Below are 21,936 nucleotides of genomic sequence, written 5' to 3'. Positions count from 1 at the left end.
GTATGCCCACAAGGATTATGGTGGTTTTCTTGCTCAATCATGTCTGACTCTTGGGACCCCATGGACTGTAGCCCAGCAGGCTCCTCTGTCCATGAGATTCCCCAGGTAAGAATACTGGAGTGGGTTACAATTTCTTCTCCAGCGGAATCTTCCGGACCAGGAATTGAACTCAGGTCTCTTGCATTGTAGGTGGATTCTTTACCAAGTGAGCTACCAGGGAAGCTCCATGGTAAAGCAGAACAGGATTGTCTGAGGAGAAGATTTGCTATTTAAAAGAAGCAAATGCACCTGGAGCTGCTGAGAAACTTTAAGGAGACTGGGATAACAAGGAAAGGGTGGCTGAAGGAGAGAGAAATAGAAGATTTAGGTAGAAAAGGCTGAGTCTATGTAAAGTCTCCGAGGTGTAAAGTCTTGGCGGCTACTTGTTTGCTCTGAAACCCTCAGAGAAACTCCGCAGAGGAGAGACATGCTCAGAGTGCTCTTGAGGCAGTCACTCTGGCTGCTGTGTTGAGGATCCATGGAAGCGGCATAGGGACAGAAAGCAGCAGGGAGAGCAATTACGAGGCCAGTAAAAAGGCATTCTATAGAAGTTTCCTTGCTCTCCTGGTGGCTCAGACAGTAAAGAATCTGACGGTGATGCAGGAGACCCAGCTTTGATTCCTGGGTTGAGAAGATCTCCTGGAGGAGGGCATGGCAACCCACTCCAATATTCTTGCCTGGAGAATCTCCATGGGCAGAGGAGCCTGGCTGGCTACAGTTCATGGGGTTGCAGAGTCAGACACAACTGAGCAAAAATTTCCTTTCTGAAATCAGTTTGTAGAATCATTTTTAAGAAATGAAAATGCACACTCGGATGCTGCTGAATAGACTGGAATGGAGATAGGCAAATCACAAAGTCACACAGATTCATCTGAAGTGGTATGGAGTTTCAGAGAAAAAATATTCAAGGAACAAGGGCAGACTGCTCAAGCTGAAAAGTTCAAAGGTCACTCAAGTTTATATTCACATCTTGAGCCTTTCAAGTAGATCAAAGGTGCTTGTCTTTGTACGACTGATTCCTGGGGCTGCCAGATGACCACATATGGTGGGGTGGCCTCTGTTTTATGAGCCTGCCCTACCTGCTGTTCTCCTTAGGGGTTCTGAGTTCCTATTTACTCTGCTGTCTTACCCTGGCTACTCAGAGCAGTATGGGGAGAAATGAAAATTCTGACTTGGAAATTGCACGGGATGCTACAAATTTTGAGATTAACAATGTTCTTTTGCTTTATTCACCAGAGATTATACAACAGTTTCCAGAAGAAAATGGTTCCAAGATCATTGTGGGATCTCAGGAAACCCTAGGTCTGAAACACCTTGGTCTGCTGCCCAGCCAAGCTTCACGGTTCGTCTTCAACCCATGGAAATCTCAGTCTCACGTTCTAGAAGGGCAGACTGGACATAAATTTGTAAAATCTTTGACTTATTACTGATAGTGTATTTATCTGTGTTTGAATTTTGAAAAGATTAGGAAAAATAAGGAAAGAAGTCTAGAGTGGAGAGGAAGAATTGAAGTAAGTCAGGCAACATTTATAGGACTCCTACCACAACATTTATACATAGTGTTGAAGGTGCAAAGCACCGTTTACTTACCTTATCTAATGAAATTAGTTCACACACCATTTTAGTACCCTAAACGAAATGTATATTACCAGAAATAAATATTAAAATATCTTTGATATCCCTTTAGTACTTTATTTCTTTTCAAAATTATGTCAGTCTGCAAGTTTTTCATTAAGTGAACTGTGTTTTCCCTACATATTGTAGTATTGTCGTTACGGAATCATGAACTTGAAAATCCAAAAACAAACAGGAATGATTTCTCCCGAATCATAAATTTGTAAAACCATTGACTTATTACTGATACTGTATTTATTCACATATTTTTTATAAAAAACTTATGTCAACACTTTCAACTACAGTGTTTTAGTAGCATTTTGAGAATGAAGCCTTCCATCTTAGCATTTTATCTAAGTGAATCTGACACGCTAAGTGCCCGCTGCCTGTATAATATTGCAGCAAATAGTTAAGTAAGTCTCTGGGTACTTTTTGCTTATTATGAATCTTAATGTACTTTAATTGAATTTCCTAAGCATTGTTCAAACTTATTCTTTCACTTCCTAATGCTACTGCAAAGGGAGAAGTCTCCTCCCTAAGTCATTTAAGATCATAGAAATCATTAAACTCATATCATGTGAAATCAGCCATTCCCAATTATGGCCAACCTATTGGAAACCTAATATATGCCCAGGGACTCGTCACATGACCTCATAGCACTGATTTCGAGGAAAGAGCACATGGAGGCACTTGCAATATCAATTTAGTCCAAAGAAAATAGGGTGTAGTAAAGAACAGGACTGAAAACACATTCCATGTCTCAATAATACCCTAATAATTTCTTGGCTTCACATGATTAGAAGTGCTCATGATAAACAGATACTGAGAAATAAAATCAAGGACAAAAAAGAAGTGTCAGAATAGCAAGATAAATTTTAAAACATAAATATCAAGGTGATTAGAAGGAGTGATAGAAATAGAAGACAAAGTAGAGCCAAATGACTAAATGAGATGTAAAAGTATGCTAAGATGCAACAGAAGGAAATGAACACTGTGTCCCAGAAAAATCTAGTACAGAATAGTCAACACTGAATGCAGTCTTGATGAAGTTACCAGACTTCAAGGGCGACAATAACTCCTTTGAAGATCAAATAATTTTTTTTAAGGTCCTAAAACAGGGAGACAGAGGATGAGATGGTTGGATGGCATCACCAACTCAATGGACATGAGTTTAAGTAAGCTGCAGGAATTGGTGATGGACAGGGAAGCCTGGCATGCTGTAGTCCATGGGGTCTCAAAGAGTCAGACATGACTGAGCGACTCAGTGACTGAGCTGAACTGAAAACAGGGAGAGTGGAATTAAAAAAGAAAAATCTGAGTGATCTCAGACTTCTCCAAGGCAATACTTAAGGGTAGAATATTGTTAAAAAAAAGTCATCTACAAAATGTTGTAAGAAAAAAATAGTGTGACCCAGCAGTTTTAAAATGAGCCAAATTCTTTTTCTTCATGTATAAAGGCAAGGGACATATCAAGATTGAGGAAATATGGAATTTATGAATGTTTCACAAGAAGAATTACTATTCACAAAATCTAAATAATTAAGAGATAAATCAAAATAAAGAGCTCAGAAACAATAAAGCCCTAGTACAAAAGAACCGAAGCCAAATACTAGCTATAATTACAAAAGAAAATGCAACTCTATAAATCTTAAAATATAGAGGAACACACAACAAGCCTAGCAATGATTGGGAAGTGCTAAGTATGATGAAAATGCTGGGAGAATAATAAATGCACTTACTTTTTTGTCTCCATTAAGAAACAAATATTTGGGGATAAAAATATGCATCAAAATCTATCCTCTAAAAACAAGAATAAGATTGATTTTCTAGGGCTCATGCTACACAGTATCAAAAACAAAAATGACCATTTATTAGATCATAAATAAACCTCATCAAATTTTTAGAAGTTCATGCCAACTTTTAATGTCTACTCTGTCTAGTTTTATTGGACAATGGTTAAAAAAAAATCTAACAATAACAAAAACTAGATACAAACAGGACGGGGGAGCCTGGTGGGCTGTCATCTATGGGGTTACAGAGTCAGACACGACTGAAGCAACTTAGCAGCAGCAGCAGCAGCAGCAGATAGAAACACACAAAAGAAATCCAACAATCTTGATATTTCATAGTTTTGTTATATCACTAGAGTCAAAGAAAAAATAAAACTTAAAATTGCAGAATATCTAGAAATCAGAAGCAATGAAAACATGTCAGAACTATGAGATACACAGTACTTACAGAAAATATTTATAAGTACACAAGGCAGAATCAAAATAAATCAAATCAAGTTAAGAAGTTAGAAATTGAATTTAGGAAATACAACTTAGAAAAGGAAATAATAGAATTTAATAAACATAAAAGCAAACTAATGCATTTGGATGAATTCCCTTTCCTCTTGGGAAGAAGGGTATCAGTCTTTTATGGTTTTAATGCCTTTAACTGATTAGATAAGGACTACCTACATTATGGAATACAATCTAGTTTATCCAAAGTCTACTGATTTAAATGTTAATCTCATCTTAAAAATACTTTCCAAAAATGAATAGTTTTTTATCAAAATTATAGCTTATGACCTGGCCTTCTATTATATTTTTTAAATTGAAATATGGAAATTGTATGTAGAAGAGAAAAAGATGCTGAAGTAAATCCTTTTTAAACCTGGGAATGGATGCACCTCTTCTTCTGCCAGGCTGTTAATATGAAGGTGTCAGCCTAGGGAGTAGCTGAGCCAGGTGAGCTGGTATGCAAGGCATAGATTTTTGTGTCCTACCATTACGCTCAAATGCATCATAAGCGTCAAATTCCTCCAGTGGTTTCCCTGCTTATAGTACTTACTGATGTGCCATAGAGGTGTTCCTGCTCCACGTTCATATTTGGAAATTTTTGCACAACTGGGCCACAGAAGAGTCTCTTTCCATGTTCTTATCTAAGGGTTGGCAAACTTTTCCTGTAAAGACAGTAAACAGTTTGGCTCTTTAGGCTATATATGATCTCTGTCTCATACTCTTTGTTGATTTTAATTTATAAACCTTTAAAAATGTACAATCCGTTCTTAGCTCACAGGCCTTGCAAAAACGGGCTGCTTGGTAGAACTGGCCAAAAGGCCATAGTTTGCCAGTCTCTTTCAATCCTCTCACTCCTTCCCGATGAAGAGAATTGTTAATGGTTACTCTTGCCTGGAAAATCCCACAGACGGAGGAGCCTGGTGGGCTGCAGTCTAGGGGGTAGCGAAGAGTCGGACACGACTGAGAGACTTCCCTTTCACTTTTCACTTTCATGCATTGGAGAAGGAAATGGCAACCCACTCCAGTGTTCTTGCCTGGAGAATCTCAGGGACGGGGGAGCCTGGTGGGCTGCCGTCTCTGGGGTCACACAGAGTTGGACACGACTGAAGCGACTTAGCAGCAGTCAGGGCTAGACTTACCATAGCAGCTGGGTAGGCCTCTCTGTTTTCTGTTCTAGTTTTAATCTGAGGCAAGTCCTTGGAGGTGGAGCTTCCTCAGTGACCTTGCCTCTTGATTGTCAAGGCAACCAAAGTCACCCTTGTATCTCTGAAAGAGTCTAACTCCTTCCCTTAGCACTAGAAGCAATCTGCCTTGTATTGTTGCAGTAATTATTGATGCAAGAGGTGTTCTTGCCTCTCCTTCAGAAGCAGGCCTTTACTGGAAACAATAGATCTTGGGTTGACTCTGGTGCAAGAAGTAGAGTTTACTAGCCCTCCGTAAGATGCAGAGAATCCCTCCTTCCATAATGGCCCTCAGACAACAGGGTTTCCTACTTCTTTCCCAGAAGGCTTTTACTTCTTATGAGATGAAGATCCTGGGAAAATGCCTCTACCCCAACGAGAGACAGTCACTTTCTGTGTGTGGGAGCCACTGAGCAGGTTCTTGCCCATCTCCAGCTCCGCCTCTAGTATTTCTCAACAGTGCTCAGTGGGGCCTTTGCAGTAAAGCTGAGCAAAATGTGTGTTTGGAGTTCTCAGGTACTATAACAGATACTCTCACCCACACTTAGCCCTTAAAATTTCATTATTTTTGCTGCTTTCTTCTCACCCACCTCTGTGGAGCCATCTCTGCTCACTCCTTCTAAAGGTGAAACTGCATATTCCCTATGCGTCTCAGAAGAACTTGTCCTTCTTTAGAATTCAGTCCCCTTTACTGTGTTATGACCTTAGGTTTCTGCTAAGAAAAAGCTTTTCAAAAGAAGTTACTATTTTAAAGCAATTATCTTCCAGGTAAAAAAAAAGTAAAACACACAAACTCAGTTACTATTTCTTAAATTATTTGGCTCTCTCTCATTGTTAGGCAAGGAGTGGCTAACTGTATGGCTTTCTACATTCAAAGCAGAAGCATTCATAAAGCTTCCCTCCCATGGGAGGAATGACTCAATAAATATTTAGTGATGGATTCATAATTTAAGAACTCACAGAATGTAAGCTGTATTCCTTTACAAGACTATCTTATAATATATTAAAATTGTTTTGCTGTCTTATGGAGCTTATGCACATGTGGAGTATGGATTTCTGAATATCTGTCATACCACATATCCTCAAAGAATAACAGGTAACTAAATGTTAGCAGTAAAAAATATCAATTCTATTTATGACTGAGCAGTTTCTGGGGGGAAGAAGAGGACCTGTTAAATTTGTTTAATGCCAATCAAAATGTTTTGTTCTTTTCCCACATTGATCAGAATGAGGACTTTGTTGAATAATCCAGGATTTTACTTAATACTTATTATTTTGTATTATTATTATACATTCCCTTTAGCAGCATCCATTTATGTTCTATCATATGCATTGCTAAATACTCTGAAGTAAGAGTTGAAAAACTATAATTTGAGGGCCAAATCTAATATTCAACTTGTTTTTGTACAACTCACAAGCTAAACATGTTTTGTACATTTTTAAATGGTTGTTAAAAATGGAATTTTGAGACAGAGACTGACCACGTGAGGCCCCCAAACCCTAAAATGTTTACTGTCAGGCCCTTTACAAAAAAATGTCTTCTGTCATTTGTGTCTAGAGGATACTAAACTGGGTGATGTGTTGTCCCTGTCCTCAAGGCCCTTGCCCTCTGGTAAACAATTCAGCCATACATATAAACAAGTAAAATGTGAATTAGAAAGTCAAGTGCTATGTGAAAGATAAAGAATACAGAGGAGAGAGTGACTAATTCCAGGCAGGAGCATCCAGGAAGCCTCTTTGGTGGAAATGGCATTTTAATAGGACAGTAAAATATGAATAGAATGAATATATGCAGGGACCTAAATGAATCAAATTCAGTGGATACCCCGGGTTCAGAAACAAGAAGGCTGACTTCACAACTTATGAACTGGAAAATCATGTGACTCATTTATTTTTTTGTCCTCAGTCATTAGCCCTGTGCCAATAAGATTCATTTTTGAATGAGATTTATATTAATGTTAAAAGATTTTGACTTGTTACAGAAACAACCCACTTTCCATTAATCTATATTTTTTCCTCAGAAAGCCTATAAATATAGTTTCTTTACTTATTAGCTACTCTAAAACAGTGCTAATGACATGGAACTGAGTGATCATTCTTAAATTGGAGCCTGCGTATTTCCTGGCATTACACCCTCAGGCAACTCAGTGAGTCAGCATAGTGTATGTACTTAGAACATTAATTGCACTGCAGAGTTAGGATGAAGACTTTTTTTTTTTGTTTGTTTTACTGCTGTGTTGTTAAAATCTTTGAAAGGTTTATAGCACGTGCACACACACAAGAATCAGCAGAATGTGTATTCCATGTGAGCCAATCTTTTTTTTTTTTTTCTTTTTACTAAAGCCCAAAGAACAGCATGCTTTAACTATACTGGGACTAAATAGGAAATCTAGTATTTTTGTGATAATTAGAAACTCAGCATGATACTTACATAACCAATTGGGAATGCTTCTGTGACAAGAGCAGACTTTCCTAATGTCACTGGCCCTCAAGACTGATTCTTGTCTGTCCAAATAAGTTGCAACATGGAAATTCAAAAATAATTCTCACTGGTAGTCTACTTAGGCTTTCTCTTTATTTTATAGATTAGTGTAATAACCGAAAATCCATTCCTTTGATTACACACACTCACCCCATTGTTGGCTCTTCCTGCCATGATTGCATTCAATAAAATGAAGATGTGTGGCGTAGTGCTTTATGTAATGAAGATGGATTTCATGAATTTAAAGACTCCCCCCATATACTTCCCTTTTATATCCATGTCTGTTTCCTTGGTTGTTAAAGACCTCTGTCTCTATTTTGAGGGGGCTTAAGCATTACCCAAACTCTAAAAAAGAGAGGTGTATCAATAGGGGCAGATTAAGCAACTCAGCAAAGTTTCGGAGTAGGTAAACTGCTTTCTGCTGGATGATCCATCAATATGCCGGCTTCTGTGAATGAGAAGTGCACAGCCCACAGGGTTGAAACCACTGACTTCCTCCAAGGGCCATGAATGAGCTATAGAAATTGGCAGACCCTATTGATGGCTTCTTGAAACTGAATGTTGGCAAGTTTCTTAATGCTGGTCCTGAAACTCTCCACGTGATTCTCCATGGGCTGAGCTTCTCCCAGATTTAGCTTCTTCCCATTCTCCTATAGCCCTTTCACCACCAGGCTCTGTGATCTTCTGAGATAGAGACAATCCTTAGATCTTTCTCTTTTCCTAATTATATTGTCACGGACCTAACACTTAATTTCCCTCAGGTCTTCCCTTTTGATTCTCAAAGTCCTGATTGGAAGGTCAAGTAAATGAACACAGAGGTATTTTAAATGCCGCTATTAAAAACAAAACAAAACGAACAAATTAAAAAAAACTTGCATCTCTGGAGGCAATGTGGACTATCTGCCACTAACAAACGAGCAATTGGGAAAGTTACAAACAAGCAATTGGGAAATACAATAACAAGCAGAAAGTATTTTAATCTATGATCTGGATAGATTCAGATTAATACAGTTACATTTAGCTATGATTTCCACTATAGTTAGTACCATAATATCATAAAATAACCCCAAAAGTTAGTTTTTATTATTATAGTATCATTTTGGATTATCTTTTAAAGGTAGTAATTTTAAATTATATTTTGAATTGAGTGTATGAAGTACTGGCTTAAATAGAAAGTTCTAATCAGAAGCTTTAAAGCTGTGAATTTAAACATGATTATTTTAGAAAATTGAAAAATCTGAAGGCATTGACAATTGTCATGGGCATGTTTCTCCACAGATTCACAATAAGTATGACATTCTAAAAAAATCATAATAGTACCCTGGTAAGTGATAAGCACCAGCAAAATGAAATACATTTTAACATTTATTTAAAATATGAGATTTTTATTATAGAGGAATAACAAACCTAAAACCTAGAAAACTTTGACATGAGAAGGTCTGATTGATATCACTTTCATAGTATAATTTAAATCCCAGTCAACACAATTTTGAGAATACTCACTAGAAATTTTTCCAGGTAAAAAATAGACTCTGTGAGGAGCAATTCAATAAAAATACACATAGACAAATAAAATACCTTTCAAAGTTAACGTCAAGGTCATTTTCCAAAATACTTTAAAAGATGAAGCTCATGTAACTAGAGAAGATTTGATAGAGCTCATGTTGTAGGCATGGCTACATCTATTGTGGATCAAAAAGAGGCAGTCAAGCTGAAAAAAAGGTGCCCATATCAAACCTGGGTAGTGGTAACCTGCATCAAGGACATCACTTAACGTGAATAGACCCAGCAGCCACTGCAGCATTCACCAGGGACACTCTCCTTAAACAATACGCCTCCTGATTTCCTTTGTGTGTTCAATGGGGTGGTAAAAATGGAAACTTTTAGTTAAAAAACAAACAAACAAACAAAAAAAACACAGGCCACTGATTTGAGTATCATTTTTTAAAAAAAACAGGAAAGGACTTTGAAAACTTACCATATAGATGAACTACAGCTTAATCTGGACAATTGCAGCCCAGATGTGCAATGAGAGGGCTGGTGCTTTCTGATCCTGGCTTCAGTGATGATTTTCCTCACAGAGAAGGGAAATGAAGACATCTAGTGAAGGGTCAACCTTCAGATAAGATGAATTAGTTCTTTTTGTTCTCAATGATAAAAGATGTTTAACAAAATTGGCTTATCTAGAAGATACTTTTTTCAAGGCTAAATAGTTCAATCAATAACTATAAGAAGACACTCTCAAGGTTGTTGCTGCACGTGACAAGATCACTACAGTTAAAATGAATGTTGAGAGGTGAAATGGGAGAATTGCTGTAGGGATGATGAGGTATTTGAGCACTTTAGCTCAATTAAAAGTAATGATGTTTACAATGTCTTTGTTAAAGTTAAGAACAACATTGTCATTTATCTTTCTTTGCTGAAGAGAGTCCTTTGATGAGTATATGCCAGAGATGGTAAAAGATAATGCCCAGTGAAGCAGAGAAATTTCAGCCCTGTCACGTGATTCAAATGTACAAACAACTCGTAAAATTTCCAGCAATGGTATGTATGTATATCATTTTAAACTCTCTTTGGAAACATTATGGGCATTTTTATTCACTGATCATTACAACATAATTTATAAGCCAGTAAAAGAATAGGTATGTAATTTGAGTCCAGGTATCTATCCATATATACATTTTTTTTTCTTTTTACTTTATTTTACTTTACAATATTGTATTGGTTTTGCCATACATTGACATGAATCCACCACAGGTGTACATGCATTCCTGGAATACCAGAAGGTATTTCTGGGCCACAGAACCTCCCTCATCTTAATCCACTTCATTTTTAAATGTCATAAAGTCATTGCAACAGTATATTATCCAACAACCGGGAAACATGGAAAACAATTTCTCTCAAGTGTAAGCAATGCCATATAAATATATAAGTAACTTACACTTAAACTAGCACAAACATATATTTGAGTAGAATGTAATATCTGAAAGAATCATTATGATAAATATGAAAGCTATTATTTTTGTTGAATCATCCAGAACAGCAAGGTCTTCTTTCCCTCTTATTTTAGGGCTATGTTGCAGAAAGTCTTGAGAAGTTTAACATTATTTAAGCATCTGCAAAATGTGTGTTTTCCATTTTTCCATGAAGCCTACCACAGGAGTGATCAGTACTCTTTTAGGCAGTCTCTTCTGTGAACAGTGGTTTTGAAATGAGATGTTGATGTTTAGAAAAATCAATACCAGTTTTAAATGAATATTGGAATTCAGACATCAATGCATTAAAGAACAATATTGCGGATATAGCCCAGTTTTGCTTAAAGCATAAAAAGCATAGTTCAGTGATTACTAAATGGGTATTTGGCCAAGTTACTTAATCTGTCTGTAAACTATTTCTTCATCTCTCAGATGAGAATAATGTAATCATCTCATGGGTTTGATTTTTTGACACTGATTGTAGACAGAGGGAGTAAATTCATCCCAAAGTTGCAAATACTCTGAGGTATAGCTTGAGAAATTTGAGGTTAACAGGGAAGACTGAGATTAATTAAACAGAAGTATACTTCGAGGGTACCATCAAACCATGAATATTCTGAGATAGAAGAAGGAACTAAAATGTAAAGCCTGTAATAAACATTAAATTAATAACCATCAGGAAAATGTACCTACAGAAATGACAATCTGTGGAAAATTCAGAATCAGCAGAATCCAGTGGCTAGCCTTTCAACATGTTTTCTGTTGTGTGACATGTGGGCAGTCCATTTGGTGCCTTGTCTTGGGGAAACTTGAGAAACACCACCCCCCAAAGAAAAAAAACAAATGATCAGGGTTTAATATCATAGCATATACTATCAAATTAATAGAAAATATTTTAATCTATGGAGGACCAGTTGTCTTAAGTCTATACAAAAAGCTCAAGTCTAAATAAGTTTTTAAGCCTAAATAAAAAGCTGCTATCTTCCAGCATTTCAGTGACTGTATTAGGAATTTGCCAACCAGTTGATCTGAATGTTCATGAAGGGCTCAAAAGATGGAATTATTTAAATAAATTTAGAGTGATTTTTGTCAATTAGAAAAAAAAAGGGAGGACATTATAATCAAGCTTTGGGTTTCATCATCTTGACATGACGTGTTAGTTTGCTAGAAGTGTCAAAACAAAATACCAAAGACTGGGTGGCTTAGCAACAGAAATTTGTTTCCTCACAGTTCTGTAAGGTAGAACCAAGACCCAGGTGAAGGCAGACTTGTTTCTTCTGAGGCCTCTCTCCTTAGTTTGCAGATGGCTGCTTTCTTGATGTGTCTCCACCTTTCTCTGTGCACAGCTTCCTGGAAGCTTTCTCCGTGTCCAGGTTTCCTCTTCTTGTAAAGACACCAGTCAATTGGTTAGGACTCATCCTTGCATTCACAGCTGCAGAGCGCCCCCCCCCCCCCCCCCTTTATTTTTTCACATAAATTATCCAGAGTTAGTTTCTGTTACCTGCAAGAGAGAAAAAAAAAAAAAAACCTCCTAGTAATAAAAACCACATTAATAAGATTTCTGGACAATTTACATCTCTGTATGGCTCTCCTCCTGCCTCTTTCAATAAATCTCATTCCCATGATGTCAACTGAGAATAGAAATATCTTTGCAGAACTAAAGAGCTTTCCAGGTTGAGGCACTAGAATGGATGGGGGAGATCTAACTATGTATGGATACTTCTTTCTGCAACCAAGAATAAACTAAACACTGAAAACTATAGTCAGTCCTCAGATGTGATTACAACCTTACTAATTTGTAAGGAAAACCTAATTTATTCTTATTTGCATGTGTATATGCACTTAATCTATTTGGAGCCTGCTGGTCCTTCATAAGCATGTTCTGGGTCAGTCCTCAAAATGTGGTCCCAGGAACAGCATCACACTAGAAACTGTTAAAAAAAAAAAAAAGCAAATTCTCTGTCTCCACTCCCAGACCTACTGTACGCTCTAGAGGTTGGACCGACAACCTATGTTTTATAAGCCCTCCATGAGATTCTAATGCTCACTGAAGTTTAAGGACCTTTGTGCTAAGTAAAGGCTCAAGCTGGAATAGGATTCCACACCTCAGTCATAGACCTGACTTTGTTCTTGGTGCCAGAATATAAGAAATACTGAAGGCATCCCTCTAGGGGCCTACCCTCGTTGGGCCAGAGCCTTACTTCTCCCCCTACCCCTAGCTATTCTTGTCTGCTGTCTCAAGAGAAAGGGGAATGGTCATTAAAGAAAGGCAGGAGATCTGAAAATGGAGCAGTGCAGTCTGTCATTTACACGAAGCTGACAACCCCATTTCTGACTGTTTGATTGTTTTATTTGCCCCAGAGGCGCTAATTCTCACACATTCAGCTCCTCTCTTTAAAAGGAACCCCAACTAATCATTTTCTTGAGCTTCCATGCACTAGTCTCTCAAGTATTCTTTTTAAATTGAGTGAAAATTAAACCTAATGCACACGGTTCCATAATAACATTTCTTTTAATGAGACCCATCTTCTAATGGAAAGAACTGCCCTACTAAATTAAAAGCAGGAAGATATATAAAAACACATAAGCCAGTGCATGAAACCCAAAACCTAATTTACTCATTCCTTTCACTAGACAATGTGATGAAGCATAACAGGAACATGAAAAAATGAAGTTGTCTTCCTGCCTCCTCCTCCCATTTCCCCCTTTCCTACTTGGAAAAGGTCAGCTTGAGAAAAACTTGACCTTAACATTGACTTCCCAGTAAAGCAAACCAGTGAAAGCAAATATTTTTCATGTCCCACTAATCTTAAAATCTAATTGTAAATTTAAAAAATCTTCATTAAATGCAATCTTTTTTATTTCAAATGTCTTTAACTTAAAAAAATTGTTTTCAGCCAGACTGGGATGAATTCCAAGCAATTTCAAAATCACTATAAGAATAGTACTTTACTTATAGTTAAAAAAAAAAACAAGTATTTCAATACATAACCTGCAATATTTTATGGGGTTATTAATTTGAATTATGGAATTCTAATTGCTTAGGAGATTGTCCATAAACCACTGCTTTCCTCCAGCAGAATGGAAAAGAACACAAAGTATTCCCACCAGGAAGCTTGGAAGCTTGTCAGAACCTACAAATGTTTCTCAAACTTCATGGTTTCTTCAGGGCTTTGGCTATTTTGCAAACGCCCTGATCAAAAGGTAACCATGACCTCAGAGGTGTGTGGGGTGTGTGTGTGTGTGTGTTTAGCTTTTTCTTTCTTTGGCATGGCTTATGCACATTGAAATGCTGACACTGTAAGAGGCCAGAACTATGTCAACTCCTGTAATAACTAGGTGTGTTTGTTTTATAATGATAATTAACTAACTGGAGGTTATTTGATGTGTTTGTGTGTGCGTGTTTATACTTACAGGCATGTGGAAGCATATATGGATACAAACACTTTGTATGTGTATGATTAAATAATCTTGTGGTAATTTTTCTTCTAGCCCTACAAAAATACAAATTGCCTCAAATTTATTTATTGGTATATAATATGTTGAGGTCACAAATCCTGTTTTGAGATAGATTTTCTGTGAAAGACATCCAGCTCAGTAATTTATTTTCTTCAACTTTTTTTCATTGTTTTGAAACAGTGTCTGTTTTCTTAAGATTTTGTGATTCAGATAAAAAGGTCTTCATTCTATTCATCTCATCATTCAGCTGATCTATGTGCAATTTGGACTATGTACAGGGAATAAGAAAATTAATTTTGAACTTGCCATAAAACTGTACAAGGTCCAAAAACAAACCACACAGAATAAACATAAATTAGTGAGGTAACATTATAATAGATTCTACTATTATAATCTATATAATAGTTTAAAATATATAATATATATAAATAGCTTAAAAACTATATAATAGTTTTTAAATGCCTGTGCCAGCAGAGCAAACTTATCCATAGCTTTAAAAAAAAAAAGAGAGAGAGAGAGAGGAACTTGAAACCATTTGATATAAAACTTCATTGGGAACACCCTTACTTTTGGCAGTTTGTATCCAGAATTTATTTCCTGTTAGAATCTTGCAGTAAGTAGCAAATACTAATTAACAAACCTGCACTGCACTCCCTGGGTGGTTAAAAAAGAAAACTGAGTAGCAATATTGTGGCTCATGGAGTTTTTAAGTATGAGCTCTTGGACCATAAGGTCCTTTGGATCAACAATATACTGGAAAGAAAGGTATCTTTATCCAGGCATCTGTGCAAGTCAGTGGCTCTGCTGGACTAACCACAATCTTCCAGACCTAAGACCAACCATTCAGCCACAATGTTTCTCAACTGGCTTTGTTTGGTTTTGGTGTTGAAGTAGTTTTCCTCCTATGAGTAGGTGACTCAGTGAGAATCCCAAAAGAAAACAGCTTCTAAAAGAGCTTTTGGTACTTAGAGGTTTTGGAAAGATGATGAGAAGAAGCATTTTCCTGGTGTAAATATTATTCCTCGGAGAAAATCAAGGCATTGACTCTGACAACAACAAAAAAAAAGTGAAGAAAAATTCTGTATAGCAGCAACTGGGATAACTTCTGAGAAATTGCTTTCTAGTGACATTAAAATAGTAAATATTCAACCTGATTTATAGCTGTTTTTTCTTTTGCCTGAAAATGTCCAATGTACGTGGCTTGAATACACATTCTTGTCTCAAATGTCCTACCACACACATTTCCACCTACTGTGAAGACAAACACATTTTGACTAATGTTATTGCTTATGAAAATTTTCCCTATGACTTGAAATCCTACCTCTGTGTTTTCTTTTCAACATTCACATTTATAAATGGGCAATTGTTAAACCACTTGCTGTTTCTCTTAGAGGTATCATAATAAGGGTGATCAAGTAGTAATCTAACCTTTCGGATACTATGAATTTTCCATTTTCTATTCAAGAATAGCACTTAGGAAAAAAGAATCTTGAAGAGTGGGAGAATTTTAAGAACGATTCTTAGATGCCAAGACCACTCATTAACATTTCGCCAATGAGGGTGTTTCAAGTTATCTGAAGTTGTATTTCATACAAAAAAAGCAACTTAGGTAAAACTTGTCTGCTCTTACATTTTAAGACCATTGGCAAATTCAAGTTCTTTAGCTGCACTTAGGGACTCACACAAACAGAATAAAAATACACCAGCCTGTTCTTCTAGTGTTACATACGTATTATAGCCAGAGCACTTGCTTAGAAGTAAGACATTACTCTTGAAAATTATTTTTATATGTGGTACTTAGGACCATTTTATATAGAATGTTAAGTGTTTTATGAGTAAGTCCCACTCCAGATGTGGGAGATGAATCCCAGAGGAGGTGAGCAAATCTCTGTGTTTCTGACTCAGTCTCAAAGCCAGGGCTGAACTATTCTCCAGCACCTCAAAAGGCTCTGCAGCCTAAACATCAAGGCCAACTGCTCTAAGAGAAGGAAGCATTGAATGGACAGGCTGTGATGGGACAAGCTGGAGATCAGATTTTAATTGTGCTCTGCATTGATTGTATGACTCTAGAAATGTAGCTAAATTGTTCTATCACACAGATTTTGAGGAAAATGCTTGTGCTGGTTAGTATGCTATGTCTTCAGCTCCTAATTCACTTCTCTATATTCTGCTTGTATGGCTGGAGCTGGGGCTCTGCCAACTACATGTCTTCACTGCCAGCTGGCTTCCTATTAGATGATCCAGAAGAAGGGGCAGAGCAGAGGAAAAACCTTCCTTCTTACTTTTTGCTCGCAACTCTCTGACTCTTCTCTCAGCCCAAACTGTTGGCTCCAGTTTTTATCTCCTATTGGTACTTACAGAATGAGGCTCAGGGTCACACCAGTATCATCAAGGCAGCAAATCCTCTAAAGTCCAAGTCCCAACTCCTCAGCACCCATTATTTGAGCTTCTGTGTTCTGATAGTCTCATTAACTTCTTCCCTTTATTTCCCCAGCCTTAGGGATGGATGCTTCCTGGGTTCCTCCCATCTTCCCTTTCTTCTCATTCAGCTGAACAACACATATATATCGACTGCCTAGGTTCAATTCTGTCTGTTGAAGTATCTAAAGTGCTTTCTATTTCCCTGACATGTCCCTCACAGATGCACTGTAAGAGACTGCTGTCTATTTTTTTTTTAACATGGATTAAGTGAGATATTGCATGGTAAATGCCTCCTTAAAAGCTTGAAATGGAGTATAAACTTTAGATACATGACTCTTTTCTCCATTACTAAAAGCTGTCTTCTTGGAAAAGCTCTCTCCCCATCTTCTCCCTCTCATACAATGTTTGTGCAAATTGTGATTTTCAGTATAAATATTTGAATTCAAAAAGAACACTGGATTTCTAAATCTCAAGAGATTTCTAACTCTCCATAAGATATGCAGTCATAGAGGGAATTTATGACCACAAGCTCCCTGATGCTTTGAGTGTGTGTAAAATTGCACAGTTTGTGTCGTCTTTGCTTACTGGAATAAAGAACACTGTTTCTTAATCACATGGTACAGTGATAATGCCATGATGTGATATCAAGAGATTGGGCAATTCTTCCCCTTGATAACCGATTTTCAATAATTATTGATAAACCCTTCTCATCTACTGAAACTTATCTGTCTCTAATATCAAAGTGAAGACTCTTTATTCTCTCATTCTTCTCTAAAATTATCTCATATTATTCAGAAGTTATCGTCATGCTAATTATTCATGCCATGCCCATTTTTATTTTATACTTTCACTCCTATTCTTTTCTCTTTTATGAAATACTTTCCCCTTTACCATTTTATTTAAATCTATCAAGACCGCTGAGAAAACATTCCCTTGGCCCACCAAGATATCTACCATGAATTCCTGTTATACCTATTGCAGTTTTTTGCACTATAGCAATTAATTAGTCTCTGAGTAGAAATCTTATTAGCTCAGTTAATTTTTTTTTTTAAGCAACTTTACGATATGGGCCATTTTTTTTTTCTTTTTTAAATCATCGCTCATGACTGCCTAGAGGGTTTGAAATAAATATGTGTTGGCTGACTGGCCAACCTTTAATATTTTTTATGATGGACGTGTCACTTGAGACTTCAATTTTCTCTGAGAGTAAGGTTGAAATACGAAAATAAGTAGATAGTAGGCAGATATATAGATACAGATATATGATATGTTTCTGGGAATTAATATGATTATGATGAAAGTTTTAGAATTTTTCTTCATTATGAACTCAGCAGGAGATGAGACAATATGAGGCAATACTAGAGACAATATACCATTCTTTTCTTTCTGTGCTCTAGAAAAACAATCTCTCCTACTAGATTTATTAAAATATTTGCAATATAACCATGATCTTAATGAAAAGAACCGAATTTTTGACTGGAAGAACTGAAATGCTTGATCTTTTACTGCTTTTTTCATGAAATGGATAGGGTAGTACAAGTAGGCACAATTCCCCTTACTCTCTTTGCACAGACACTAAATTTATGAAATGAAGAGTCAATCTCTTTGCTTTCCAATTCTGTCATTATAATGATAGACTGAGTGGATGACATAAGTTATTGCTTCAGAACAGCTAGTGAATTCAAATATAGTTGCTCACTCTAAAATATGTGCAGGTAAGAGTGATTGTGCAATAGGAACCACCTGAGACTGAAATGGACCAAATCTGAATGAAAAAAGACCCTCATCAGGTCATGATTAAGCCCTCAAGTTATCAATTATTTAGCATTATGATCTATCTTATGCCAATGACCCTTGAAGTAGATGAACAACTAGAAAGCACAAGAAGGGTAAAGAATTAAATGAAAACATAAAGTCTGCATTCAACATGACTTTGAAGATACTTAGAACACCTTGAATATGATAAATATTTTCAAATATGAAAACCAACTTCCTGGTTTTCTATCCCTGTAGTATATATGTATTGTCCCTTCAGTTCAGTTCAGTCGCTCAGTCGTGTCTGACACTTTGTGACCCATGAATCGCAGCACGTCAGGCCTCCGTGTCCATCACCAACTCCCGGAGTTCACTCAGACTCATGTCCATCGAGTCAGTGATGCCGTCCAGCCATCTCATCCTCGGTCGTCCCCTTCTCCTCCTGCCCCAAATCCCTCCCAGCTTCAGAGTCTTTTCCAGTGAGTCAACTCTTCGCATGAGGTGGCCAAAGTACTAGAGTTTCAGCTTTAGCATCATTTCTTCCAAAGAACACCCAGGGCTGATCTTCAGAATGGACTGGTTGGATCTCCTTGCAGTCCAAGGGACTCTCAAGAGTCTTCTCCAACACCACAGTTCAAAAGCATCAATTCTTCGGTGCTCAGCCTTCTTCACAGTCCAACTCTCACATCAATACATGACCACAGGAAAAACCATAGCATTGACTAGATGGACCTTTGCTGGCAAAGTAATGTCTCTGCTTTTCAAGATGCTATTCAGGTTGGTCATAACTTTTCTTCCAAGGAGTAAGTGTCTTTTATTTTATTTTATTTTTTTTACAGTCCAGGTCTTTATTTTCACACCCATCAGGCCGTGAATTCATAGGGGATGGGCTCCAACAGTTCGGGTTCCTTTCCATTGGTCCTCACAAAGTGTGCTTCTCTAGGTGGAGCAGGCTGGCGCTTCATCTGAACCCAAGTCCCTTTCTCTTTGGCTTCCTTCTTTTTCTGATCATTTTCCTTCACACGTTTCAGGAAGCTATCTCGGCTCTTAGAGTGCCTAATATGCTCAATACGCACATTAATTCTCTTGGCAAGAATCTTGCCCTTAACTTGTTTGTTTACAATGATGCCAACAGCATGCTGAGTAACATTGTAGACTCTCCCAGTTTTGCCATGGTAACATTTGTGGGGCATTCCTTTTTGAACAGTACCCATTCCCTTGATATCTACAATAGCACCCTTAATGTAGATTCGCATGTATGTGGCCAAAGGAACAACTCCATGTTTTCTGAAAGGCCTGGAGAACATGTAGCGGGTGCCCTGCCTCTTTCCCTTTGTGTTGGTCATCTTGGCGAATCACTGGAAGATGGCGGTTCCGGCCGAAAAGCAGTAAGTGTCTTTTAATTTCATGGCTGCAGTCACCATCTGCAATGATTTTGGAGCCCAGAAAAATAAAGTCTAGCACTGTTTCCACTGTTTCCCCATCTATTTCCCATGAAGTGATGGGACCAGATGCCATGATCTTCGTCTTCTGAATGTTGAGCTTTAAGTCAACTTTTTCACTCTCCTCTTTCATTTTCATCAAGAGGCTTTTTAGTTCCTCTTCACTTTCTGCCATAAGGGTGTTGTCATCTGCATATCTGAGGTTATTGATATTTCTCCCAGCAATCTTGATTCCAGCTTATGCTTCTTCCAGCCCAGCATTTCCCAAGATGTACTCTGCATAGAAGTTAAATAAGCAGGATGACAACATACAGCCTTGCCGTACTCCTTTTCCTATTTGGAACCAATCTGTTGTTACATGTCCAGTTCTAACTGTTGCTTCCTGACCTGCATATAGGTTTCTCAAGAGGCAAGTCAGGTGGTCTGGTGTTCCCATCTCTTTCAGAATTTTCCACAGTTTATTGTGATCCACACAGTCACAGGCTTTGGCATAGTCAATACAGCAGAAATAGATGTTTTTCTGTAACTCTCTTACTTTTTCGATGATCCTATGTGGGAAATTAAATTACAGAGTTATGATAGTGGAGACTTTTGAAAGCTAAGTATTTCTTATCAGTAGGAGAGGGTAAAAGGAGATTCAGACCATGAGTGCTATCTATGTATTTGGAAGGCCATTTTTAAATTTTTATTTACTGTGTACTGGGAACTACTGTACTGTACTAAAAATCAAGTTTTCTATTAATTCTTTACATATATATATATGTAAAGCATATAACTGACACATACAAGCTGACCAATGAATCAGACAACAGGCCTTGCTGTAATTTTCATTCTCACAAAGTATCTTCAAAAATGTTTCTCTCTCAGACAAGTCCAGAGAGTGTTTGGTCCGGTTAGGAGAGAAGTCTCTGTGCTCTCCAGATAGTGGGTGGTGGGCCGGATGGTGGGTATTGTGCCCTGAATGTCTGGGGCATTTCTTGGGGCCGGCTGGGGCTGGCAGCAGGGTCAGTGTGTCAGTGGGGGTGAACTGGAGCCATCATGGGGTCCCCGGGGAAGGGCTCAGGCCCAGCCACAGTGTGGCATCCCAGGGGCCCAGGCTAAGCCACGTGGGTGGGCCTCATCCAGCCTGACCATCTATACTCCGAGAAGCACTTCCCAGCCAAAGCACTCCACCATATGCCTGGTGGGGCAGGTGGTGGCCGGGGGGCCCCAGGACTTGGGGGCCAGGCACTTCTATCTTGTCACGTGCTGACATTTGGTGTCGAGTGCACGGGTGGCTCCTGGACCACGTGTCTGCCCATTGACATGGAGGGGCTGGATTTGTTTCTCAGGCAATCCTGTATTTTAATTTTAGATGTATTTCCTGAAGCATATTTTTCATAGAATGTAGCATGTAAATAGCTTTTTAAATAACTTCTTTTTTATAAGAGTAAAAGTATCTTTAGGAATTTCTTTCTATAGAGTCCTTCATTAACATTTATACGAGTTTTTTGCCGAGTATGATGAACAGTTGAGTTTCCGATGCTTTTCCTTCTTTCTTTGTATTATTATGGTTATTATTATTATTTTTTCTTTTAGGAACTAAGGTATTGCCTGAAAAACAAGTGATGTCTGTGCAGCCTTATATCTGTCTTTACAGAAGCATACGTACACACAAGATCTATTTCAGACACATTTGGAGAGGAATCTTCAACTTGAATACCAGCTCTTTCTTTCCTTCTTGTTGACAAAGGGGGTGGGGGTACAGTTACTTTACTAGCACCTTGTGAAGTGTTTCTGTGTTTTGTGATGCTGTAATTTATTAATGTTTGTAGCTTTTTATATTTGTACATTTCTTATGAGCTTTGTTTATATGCCCATCCCTGGGTGTTCTATCCATGAGGAGAGGCAGCTTTGTGTGGGCCTTGCCATACTTGCTCATCCTGTTTGTGGGGGGAGACACAGCCCCGGGGCCCAGAGGCTGGAAGGGGCAAGCCTCACGGGGCCCTGACTATTCTGACCCAGCGTTTGGAAGGTTTCCTTTCCTGTCCTTGTTGAACATTTATATAATCTAACCTGGCCATCAAGCTGTTCTCTCTCTTCCTCTCTTTTATTTTTTTTAATTTTATTATTATTATTTTGGCAACATGTACATTTCTAACAAAGTTTATTGTGGCTATTAAAGTGTTTTATTTCCCAATTCAAAAAAAAAAAAATGTTTCTGAAATCAACACAATTTAAAGGGCACATGCAGAATGAATATATACCAGGCTGATTATATTTATACACACACACATATACACA

General features: G+C 37.7%; 1 protein-coding gene and 1 long non-coding RNA gene across 6 annotated transcripts in view; both read right to left on the bottom strand.

Moving 5' to 3' along the window:
* The window catches only part of LOC105607767 (uncharacterized), a 34,166-nt gene extending 24,516 nt beyond the window's left edge, over positions 1-9,650 (bottom strand). For all 5 annotated transcript variants that reach the window (XR_009599541.1, XR_009599542.1, XR_009599540.1 and 2 more), the window contains exons 1-2: positions 9,580-9,650; positions 4,489-4,600 (exon numbers count right to left, since the gene is read on the bottom strand). This is a non-coding gene — a long non-coding RNA (uncharacterized LOC105607767). The remainder of the gene's footprint in view (positions 1-4,488; positions 4,601-9,579) is intronic.
* A 9,384-nt stretch (positions 9,651-19,034) lies between these two features.
* Positions 19,035-19,597, bottom strand: LOC101119878 (large ribosomal subunit protein eL21-like). Its single transcript, XM_004004295.5, has one exon. It carries the CDS (start codon positions 19,555-19,557, stop codon positions 19,075-19,077), a length of 483 nt encoding a protein of 160 aa, XP_004004344.2. The 5' UTR covers positions 19,558-19,597; the 3' UTR covers positions 19,035-19,074.
* Positions 19,598-21,936: the final 2,339 nt, after the last annotated feature.

The sequence above is a fragment of the Ovis aries genome, chromosome 2 (assembly GCF_016772045.2).
Source record: "Ovis aries strain OAR_USU_Benz2616 breed Rambouillet chromosome 2, ARS-UI_Ramb_v3.0, whole genome shotgun sequence".
NCBI lineage: Eukaryota > Metazoa > Chordata > Mammalia > Artiodactyla > Bovidae > Ovis > Ovis aries.
This window is presented reverse-complemented; position numbering and strand designations above follow the sequence as displayed.